The 10652-nt window shown below is 32.8% G+C and overlaps 1 protein-coding gene across 5 annotated transcripts; it reads left to right on the top strand.

Annotated features, from left to right (window-relative positions):
- Positions 1–714: 714 nt before the first annotated feature.
- On the top strand, positions 715–10342 carry LOC105333989 (nucleosome assembly protein 1-like 1). 5 transcript variants are annotated; one of them, XM_066084223.1, is made up of 17 exons: positions 716–819; positions 3385–3420; positions 3664–3719; positions 4100–4217; positions 4637–4778; positions 5053–5157; positions 5412–5475; positions 5828–5904; positions 6070–6138; positions 6575–6714; positions 6845–6990; positions 7381–7406; positions 7733–7852; positions 8176–8199; positions 8373–8429; positions 8737–8749; positions 9729–10342. In XM_066084223.1, exons 2-16 carry the CDS (start codon positions 3398–3400, stop codon positions 8740–8742), a joined length of 1173 nt encoding a protein of 390 aa, XP_065940295.1. In that variant the 5' UTR covers positions 716–819; positions 3385–3397; the 3' UTR covers positions 8743–8749; positions 9729–10342. The 5 variants fall into 5 exon arrangements, with proteins under 5 accessions (XP_065940293.1, XP_065940294.1, XP_065940295.1 ...); XM_066084221.1 differs by lacking the exon at positions 8737–8749 and having other exon boundaries at positions 715–819; positions 3664–3714; positions 4098–4217; XM_066084222.1 differs by lacking the exon at positions 8737–8749 and having other exon boundaries at positions 715–819; positions 5053–5142.
- The last annotated feature ends 310 nt before the right edge of the window (positions 10343–10652 follow it).

Below are 10652 nucleotides of genomic sequence, written 5' to 3'. Positions count from 1 at the left end.
TTTTTTTTTTAAATTTAAAACATTTATGGTCGTTTTCACTTTTCATACAACTTAAATTGTAATAATTTTTCCCCCATTATTTCCACAGTTATATTATTGGCGTGCGACCAGAGGCGTGTTCAGCAGAGAGAGAGCGCCGGCGAGCGCTCGCCAAAATTTGCGTTGCGGGTATAGGGAATTTTGGCGAGCGCTCGCGAGCACCCGCTCTGTTGAACAAGCCTCAGTTCTCGCCGAGTACCATTTCTCGCCAGTACATTGTGACGTCATTTTATCAACACATAAAATTATTATACGAAAAATGAGTTTGTTACACCAGAACCTCTAATATATGAACTAAGATTATAGAACTCTTGGAGATGGTTGCTTGTTACATTTTGGTCTATATACTTTGATCGATCATAAAATACCTACAGGGTTAGAGGGTTAGTTCGTAAGATTTTCACAATTTTTACGCTGTCCAAATAAAAATATCGGTTTAAAGAATAATTTGTCTATTATTTGATACACCCCCCCCCCGCCGGAAAAAAATGTGGGCCCCCATGCCGCTACATGTCTGTAATTTAACTGATAATACAAGAGTTTGTGTTCACAAAAAGGCATTCCCGTAAAACGTAAAATCTACATATGTTGGCCTTAGATGCTCGCGCAACTGAAATTACCCGCCAATGACTGTCTTTCCTGGATAAAACAGTCTTTTTTATTGGCTTAATTTCTCCTATATTCTAATACGGGTAACTTTTCCACCAATCGAAATTGTGCTTAGTAAAAAATTCTTTTTCCACCATTATTTCCCTCGTGTTTGTTACAAATTGTAACAGGGTGAGTAATTAACTAGGTGTTTAAGTTAATTTATGAACAGTTTTTGTTAATAAAGTCAAAGCAAAGTCCACCGCATTACATTTGCCATTTACACTTTTGTAGGGCTATTTGAATGTCTGTCATTATTACCTTTAGTGTACTTCTTTTCTATCAAGAAGGCAATTATTTAATCCTACACGTGCCTTTATTGTAAATTTGTCCGTGTTGTCAATAAAGACGTAATGCAGATAAATCAAATTTATTCCCGAAAAGCTCTCTCTTTGTTTAATTGTCTATTTGAAAGAATAGGTCGATTTGGAATCCATCAACACAGATGAGGAAACCCAATTATCGTCTACCCTTATAATATGGATATTCATAATATGTACCATATAGTTTGTCTTAAAGGAGGCACATGTTACACATGTTACACGTGCGTGTTACACACAAAGAAAGAGTGTTTGAGAATGAATTACTGGGTGTTTTGATTTAGATTTTAATTCATCATTATAAATTTTTGATGCCTTGTAGATATGAAATGAGTTTAGTTTCATTTTACTTGTGATAATTACTGAATTCCAGACAACTCGATCCATTGCCAACTTGTCCCAGTTTTTGATTATTCAGTAAGATATTTTGTAAAGAATTGGGGAATCAATAATTGAAATACTTATTTTTTAATTAGGTGCCTAATGCCTATTGATCTTTTTTTTTTTAAATGTAAGGCAAGCTTCTACTACTACTGGACCAGTTATATTCATCATTGGATATAACTTGCGGGTTTTCTAATTTTTTTTTAATGTAAAAATATTGCAAAAATTGGACAGATGAGATATTTGAAATTCTTTTAAGTTATTTAGAATGCTAAAACCAAAGATGCTCTTTAGAAAACCCCTTCTTTACTGGTTTATGAAAATCACTGGACCATTTGATAATTATGTGATGATATGAATCAATTAGCCAACACTTTTTTTTTGGGGGGGGTAAAAATACTAAATTGAAATCAAATTGTAATTTATAATTCAGGGCTTACAATTATATAATTTTGAACTCTCAATACCAGGCACATTGTTGTGAGTTGGCATGAGTTGTATTAGATGGTTTATTTCTCATTGCTCAATGGGTTTATTTCTCATTGCTCAATGCAGTTTCCCAAGTGTTCAAAAGACCTTCCCATGTTCTTACAAAAAAAAAGAAGAAGAAATAACTATTGATATATTAACTGTATTCTATTTCCCTGATAATTAGAGTATGATACAAAGATATCTTAAAGTACATTTTACATCGGACAAAATATCTGTTATCTGCAATCCATTGTGATTGATAGTCTGCAGCAATAGATATATAAGTATAATGTAAACTATTACTAACTAAACCTTTGGGTTATATTGAATAGTCATTCCGACCATCTTTGTCTTCCTAAATGATATGAGGAGCTGTTGCTGTAGTAGAGTAGAAAAAATGTCTTGAAATGTTTTTTGAAAGATAAAAGCCTCAGCTTTTATAATTCTGAACAAAACTTTTTGACCTAGATGCATGGTTATTTTACAATATAATTGAAAACTGGTGCTTGTGATGAGAGATGTTTGTTTGATGTTAAGTGTACTTTATAGATTTTAAAAATAAAATTTAAACATGTATGTGATAAGGCACAATTTTAACAAATTATGAAAATCTGTTGTCTCAATCTGATTCAGATTTGATGGTTCATATAATGCATATTTGTCAGTCTTGTTTTTGCATTTCCATCACATCTAGTTTTATTCATGTCATCTGAGATTGTCCAGTATCTCCAGACAATCTCCAGTTGTCATATACAACGCATACATTTAATTTGATAATTCAGAGACTGAATATTAATTCTTTTAAAGTTTATGACAGTGATAGGACGTCTTTGGTACCCAAGGGTTTACTATGTGTATTTAACCTTGAATTACAGAACAAACTTAAAGAACAGTAAATAATAAGTAAAAATAAAAATCATTTTCTTGTGAAGGACTTTCAACTTGAGTATTCCATTTCGCTTCAAATCCTGGGCATATTTTGAATAAAAATATTTTATATGGTGGGTGTAAGGAATTGTGGTCTGCTACCATAAGTTCAAAATCAAGATGCAGAATGTCATTACATGTTTTGCCAATTAACTATCAGAACATTTTCAATTTTGAATGTTTGTGTGGACAAAAGACCTGTTAACTAGATTACATCAGAAAGAAAGAAAGAAAAACTTGTAGGCATGAATATTTGCTACAAGTTCAGTGGAACTAACTTTATGCCACTAAGTCTAGCACAGTGTTAGTTTATATGACATGTAAAAGGTTCTTCACAGTGTATATTAATTTCAGGTTTTGTAATATTATGACAGAGTCTGAATTTGTTCACAAAATTCAGAACAGTTCATTAACACCGTTAGTTAATGGTGTGTATAAAAAAAAAATCAATTCTGTGTGGCCAGTTTTCTCTCCAGCCAATATTGAAGTGTTATGTACATGTATATGTTAATCATCATGACATTGCAAGGAGATCATGTATATAATCAACAGTCTATTATTAGAAAATCTATCCATGGATTATTTCTTCTTATAGGAACAGAGCAGCCATGGCCGATCCAGCAGAGCCACAGTAGGAATATATTTTATTTACATAGATTTTTTAAAACGTTCTGTATCGTCACAAATGTTCTTGCTTAAGTAATGGTGAATAGAAGTGCATGTATTTGTTTGTCTTAGTACTGTGTTTTCTTTGTGTATAATCAATCAATATCTGGTATTGGATCATAGACAGAATTAGCATGGGAAGTGTTGTCATGACATATGAGTGCGACTGTGGCTGACTTTTCTTTAATCAGGTTATTTAACATTGCAGAAAGACAGCTGAAAATCCTGAGGATGTTGAAGAAGTGGAGGAGGAGGAGGAGGAGGGTAGGTTATATCACAGAGATTAGTATTGATAGCAAGAGAAGAAATATCATTTGTAACATTTTGAAGGAAGAAATAGTGACAAAGTCAAAATGTTTGCCTTAGCTAGTTTTTTCATAGATTTTGAACCACTTCACTGCAAAAGAGAAAGTTATTTCCATAACTTGACATTGAAAAATAACACATCAAGATATTTACAAGTAAACCCTATACTTTGAACACAAACATTTGGAAAGATTCTAGCTTTCATAGTTATGTGGAGAATGAATGCTGTTTTTCATGTAAATAAAGTTCCAGCATAGAAGAGAAAAATCACAAATTTGGACAAATAGAAAAATGAATAATTACGAATATCAATCATTGCCAATTCTGATTTACAGAAGAACATGGGGATACCCCAGCAGCATTGACCAGTCAGTTGATGCAGAATCCCCAGATTCTGGCAGATCTACAACATCGACTCGGGAGTATGGTGGGGGTCAGCTCTGGATATATTCAGAGGTATGTAGGCTCCACAGCAGTCCAGTAAATGTAAATACTGTAAACACATCTACACTAAATGCATATAAAATGATGTAAATGCATTTGAATGATAAGATATTCACCTACCAGCACATTTTGTGTTTAGTGAAGAACTATGTTTGGCATGTGATTTGCAGTTACTGATTTTGTGGTTGAATGGAATATCTAGTATTGGACATAGTAATGTATGAAGGTTAGAACTATTTGAAACTATTATCCAAAACTAATATATTGTCTTTTTTGATAGCTTGTAATATTTCTTAAAGTATGCTTATGCAAGAGCACATGAAGGTTATACATCTTTTTGCTCCTTGGTCATGTTGGTATTTAGATACTTTCATTTGTAGATTGCCAAAATTATCTGAAATGAAATTCATATGCATTTGTTTCAATTGTAGTCTGCCTAAGTCAGTCAAGCGTCGAATCAAAGCCTTGAAGAAATGGCAGTTTGAGGCAGCAAAAATAGAGGCTGACTTCTATAAGGAAGTTCACGAGTTAGAATGTAAATACGCATCAAAATACACTCCACTTTATGAGAAGGTTAGTTAACTCATAGAGTCGCATGGGTCCTGAATTCTTATGGCAGTGTTTCTTCATCACTAAAGATGTCAGTTTCCTGTTTTGAATATGAAAGTGTTGTTTTACTTATTTTTAAAATTTAGGGGCATACAAATTTGTAATCTGTAAAGCTAATGTATGCTCTTTTCTAAGTTTTAAATAAAATGCAAAAAGCTGATAGATCATCAAGTAATGATGAAGTTCTATGAATGTTTAGATATCCCACATGAGTTCTGATGTGATTTTATATTTCCAGAGAAAGACTGTTATTACGGGTAATGTGGAACCAACTGATGAAGAATGTGACTGGCCCAGCGATGACGAAAAGGAAGATGAACAATTATCGGTAAAGAATCCTGCGGTAAACAATCATACAAAATGTCTCTTGATGAAGAATCACAAGAACAGGATCAAAATATTGGCCAATGGCAAAAAGCATCTTTTTTGGGAAAAGTTTTCATTGTCAAAATAATATTATTTCTGTATAAATGAGAGTGACTTTAAGGTTATTTTGATCTTGCCCTTTTGTAATTTTTCGTCTCTTGTCGTAATTAGAGAATTCAGATTATTTGGACAGTAACAAATAGATTTTCTGATTTGGTATTTATTTTGCAGGAGGACATGAAAAATAAAGCAAATGTAGAAGAAAAAGAAAAGGAGGACAAAGACAAAAAAGAAGGTACAGACATGTGTATCAGTATGTTACCAGGCCTGTTCACACTTTTGAATTTCCTGTATTTCTTATAGATATTTATGTCAAAATCTATCTTGCGTTTTACAACTTGTTGGTCATAGATGAATACCAGGTCAATAAACTCGTAAACGAGTTGAATTTACCCACAGATTTTCATGTAAAATGTATCTTTCATTTATATTATCTTAACTGGAAAGTGTTATTCGAAACTCGAAATTGGTGGTAGTTGAATATTGGGTCAATAAACTCATATGAATGGAATTGTTCCTGAACATTGCAATATTTCTTTGCTGAAAAATTGTTGCATAAAAAATACAATATTTTTGTTGTCTTTTAGGAGAAGATGTGAAGGGAATTCCACATTTCTGGTTGACTGTGTTTAAAAATGTTGACATGTTGTCAGAAATGGTTCAGGTATGTAGTTTCAGATAAAAATACTAGTATAGGCTTTAATCTAGTGAAAATAAAGTATTAAAATTCAAAGAAACATTCTTCATTTTTATTGTTGAAAACAAATATCATTAGTGTAAATTGAAAGATTAACTTTTTTGAGAGTAATGAGAGATCTTTGCTTCACAGGAACACGATGAGCCAATTTTACAACATTTACAGGATGTCCAAGTCAAATTTTCAGACACAGATTCAATGGTAAGACCAGTATTTGTTGGGATTTGTTTTTGTTCACTGTACAGTACAATTCCAACAGACCAAAGGAAGTAAATGAATTACAGACTTTCTTCTTTTAATGCTTTAATCTTAATATGCTTTAATACTTGTATGATTTTAACAAAATTGGAAAGACAAGGGAAAAAAGACCATGTAATTTGTACTTAATATAGACTTATCTTCTCAATTATTTAGATCTTAAGTTGAATTACTTGATTAAATATTTATATCTTAGTGTTTCATGTTTGACCAAGGATCATCTTTATTACATAGAGGAAAACGGTTATTGTTTTGAAAATAAGCATTGAGGAGTTGCTTTGCAATATCAAGCTTCAAGCGATGAAAAGGCACTTGTACATAAAATTAATACCAAAAGAAAGACAGGGTATTTGAAATATGCTTTCTGTTTCTTTTCCAGGGATTCACTCTAGAATTTTACTTTGAGACCAATGATTTCTTCACAAACACTGTTTTAACAAAGCACTACTCAATGAGGTCAGAACCTGATGAAGAGGATCCTTTCTCATTTGAAGGCCCAGAAATTGTCAAGTGCAAAGGGTATGATAATTCATTGTTTTAATGCTTTGAAAGGGGGGGGGGGCAACACTTTTTCATGCATTAAAATTTTTTAGCAGTGTTATTTTTAAAATAATTTTTGTATATTTTCTTTGTAATATGTTCTTTTCAGTTGTGAGATAGATTGGAAGAAAGGTAAAAATGTAACAGTCAAAACGATAAAGAAGAAGCAAAAACACAAGGGGAGGGGAACAACTCGCACTGTGACAAAAACAGTACAGAACGATTCCTTCTTCAACTTCTTCAACCCCCCACAAGGTAAGGGCAGGGCTGCCCTTTTACTTCAACTATCTGAGTCAGTAGTGTTCGAAGATTTGAACGGTATTACATGCCATCATTGTTTGAAGATTTAAACTGTAACACATTTGGCTGTGTATTCTATTTAGTGTTTTTGGAGGAAAGTGGCTTCTGCTGAATCAAGTACCTAGCTAAATGTCATGCATGTATGAATAAGAATAGGACAATTCAAAATTATGCTACTTCATGCTAACCTGTTGAAAAATCATTTTCTTCCAGATGTTGCACACACTTAATATAATATTTTTACAGTATTTGGAAAAACTAGCAAATTCTATTTGTATGACATTCCAATTTCATAGTCTTTTATCCTCTTGCTTCATTAAATACACTAATTTAATTTTCATTCAGTGCCAGATGATGAAGAAGGAGATATGGTAAGATAATTTTTTCTTGCTGCTGATAAAAACGTAGTATAGTTAACATTTTAAATGCTCTGACAAGGTCTTTCTGAATTTCTAAATTCATGTGCTTGCTATTTCATTGAAGAAAAATCATGCAAATTTAGAGGAAGTATTTGCAAAATTATTAACGGGCCTTGATACTGTCTTGATATTTTTTCATACAGAATTTTCAATGTGAAATTTTGTCACTCTTCAAAGCATAAACGTTTGTGTTGACAATCTGTTTATAGTATTAGCTTCCATATTTTGTTTAAATCACATTTTTATGTAGACTATTTCAATATTTGCTAATCTATTAGGATGAAGATCTAGAGGCTCTCTTAGCAGCAGATTTTGAGATTGGACATTTTATAAGGGAGAGGATTGTTCCGAGAGCCGTGCTGTACTTTACAGGAGAGGCTCTAGAACAAGATGATGATGTGAGTGGATCAAGACTTCTGTAATATCTCAAGATTGCATAAATATCAGTACATTATGAATGAGAAATATTTCTGTAACAGTGTGTTAGCACTTTCATCTGCTTGAATCTCGTGATTTGATTATCTATTTTGCAGCTATTTTATTTTTGCTTTTAACCAGTGATAAACTTGATGCTGGGACTATTTTTCCGCAACAAAGGCTATGCTGATATTAATTATTAAACTATTATGAAAGATATTTAATGCCTGGTTCAAGGTAATGAGGCTTTCGCAATTTTATATTCGGTTTTGATAAATATAACTATATTTTCCTGTCATTTCAGTTTGATGAAGAAGGTGAAGAGGAGGTAAGAGATGACCTATTTTTTTCTTAGAATTAACCTGCATCAATTATTTATTTTTCTCAATCCTCATTAGTTTATTTTAGAAATTTAAGTTGAATTGTTTTGGTTCTCTGACTGGCTTTGAGTTGTGAGTTGTGTGCGCTGACGGTATGACACGTCTTGTGTTGATGTTGTAGGGAGAGGGAGAGGAGGGGGAGTATGACGAGGAAGGCGACCCCGATTATAACCCGACGGTAAGTTCTCCGTCCAGCCGTCCCAGCATGCCCTGTAGTAGCTCTTTATAGATCACAGGAACAGCATGGGGTTTGCCCGATAGAGCGCACTCTGTGGGCCGAATCTCACCTCTATAGCTCTAGTTTGTATAGACAACGAACAAGTGGTACAATTATTTATCATTTTTGACCTGATGAATACAAGTAAAGGATTTGTTAGCATTAAAATACAAGATCAAGAGACATGCATTTGAGATAAAAAATTTCTTTCGAAAAATCATGTCATAAAGTGAAATTATAAAACTTCTTTCTTCTTTTTTTAATGCAGGCTTGAATGAAGGGTAATGGAATAAGACACATTTTTGTACCGTGTACCTGATGACTAGAAATGCATCATGATTACATGATTTCAATCTGGAAACTTATCCGAATTAACAATATAATTTTTCTTCCATATACATATTCTTTTCTTTCTGAATTAGAAAGATACCTTTCTTTTCATTATGAATATCAGGAATAACTGAATATTGTTGTATAAAAATTAGTGTAAAGACAGTACATGTATTTGCAATGGCCATTAACCATTAGACATGTATATAGAAGCAAATAAGATGATTCCATAACAATCATTGGAGGTGTAGCCATGATGCAGTGACTGGTGATAGGGGTACAGAGTCTGATACTCCTAGCAGGTTTTGTGTGGTCTTTCTGTAACTTGTCTGGTTGTATGAAGTCTAAAACAAGCTGACGGACTCAAATGCACATACTTCTCTTGATCATGTATTTGTATCAAAGTGAAACGAGAAGAAACAGTCTATGTAGGATTATTATGATTAATGAAGCTATAACCAGGCAAGTTGTACTTGGTATGGATAGTTTTCTCAGTGTACCAGTACTGTGCATGGTCTGAAGTACAGTAAGCATGTATTAAGTGACCAAGTGTCAGGTGTTTATACCCCAGTTAATACAAGAACCCTGTGCTTCTGTTGGTTTTCTTTACATGTACAAACCCGATCAGTTTTTTTGCAGCATGGCATGTTGTGGATCTCGTAAAAAAGAGTATAAAAATATCATCAAAATTTTAACTACATATCTAAGAGATTGCTTTCAGTAATCGTGCTTCGGATGTATATCACAAATGTTACCAAAATTGTAAACTAGACATAAGATAACCTACAGATAATATTCATATCGGGAACTGGTGTAGAGATATACCTATTGCTGTCTTTGTAATAGATACTATCGCAGTGAAATATTGTAGTTTCTGTGGAATAGAATTGACACAGTAAATTATTGATCTATCTTTATTTCTGTTTTCAGAATGATCCAAGCAAACCAGCAGAGTGCAAACAACAATGATAGCTTCTACATAGTGACATCTTATTTTTACCAGTTTTCTATTAAATGGCTTGGGTTATTTGGATGCAAAGCAGAGTTCGATGCACGAATCTCCATTTTAATAGCATTTAGTGCAATTATTTATTTAAGATTCCTTTAAAACAAAACATAAAAGAAAATTGTGAAAAGTCCCTTGAAGGCCAAGTATTCTCAAGGATCACTTTACTTAGTGAATTGTGGATATCCTTAAGGAACAAATATTTATAATTCACGCTCAACAAACGACAATTTGATTTCGCTTACCTCCCTTTGATCTGAAACTTAGTTGTCAGAGACGCACAAATCTCCCCCCTTCGTGTTTGTGTATGTGCTTGTTCATGAAGCGATTGGATTTTGTTAAAATATATATTTTTGCTTTGTTCATATATGTTTACAAAGAGACAAGACATCAGATGTATACATTTTCATGTAATAATCTGTTATTGATATCAACATCGGATTCCATTGATTAGTCAACCAGTTAATTTCACTAAAATGCATGTTAATGTTATTGTCAAAGAAAATAAAGAAAAATCTACTGTTTGTAATGAACACAAGGAATTATTTTTTTTCATTCCTTGCTCAGTGTCACCCTCAAGGTTATCCAATCTGATTTAAATCATCATCCGGATGTTTAATATGTTGTTAATTTTGAATTGACTAAGTGGGTTTAGATACAAAATTTTGTCTTGTAAATTTTGTATTAACACCCACATAGTAAATTAAATAATTACAACATGACATATTTTACGGCCTTACAACAGATACTGAATTTTCGTCGGTTATTTCAGTACTGTTACACGAGAGATGGAGTAAAATTGGAGAACCGGTACTTGCAAGACCTTTTTCATAAGCTGTTCAATTTTT

Source organism: Magallana gigas, chromosome 5 (assembly GCF_963853765.1).
Source record: "Magallana gigas chromosome 5, xbMagGiga1.1, whole genome shotgun sequence".
In the NCBI taxonomy this organism is placed as follows: domain Eukaryota; kingdom Metazoa; phylum Mollusca; class Bivalvia; order Ostreida; family Ostreidae; genus Magallana; species Magallana gigas.
Note: the sequence above shows the minus strand (reverse complement) of the source record. Positions and strands in the feature narration are given on the sequence as shown.

Coding starts and splice junctions, on each gene's coding strand:
- LOC105333989 (XM_066084220.1), top strand. CDS start 3,398: ATGGCCGATCCAGCAGAGCCACA. Junction 5,905..6,069: donor TGTTGTCAGAAATGGTTCAG/GTATGTAGTTTC, acceptor TTTGCTTCACAG/GAACACGATGAGCCAATTTT. Junction 8,430..9,728: donor ACCCCGATTATAACCCGACG/GTAAGTTCTCCG, acceptor TTCTGTTTTCAG/AATGATCCAAGCAAACCAGC.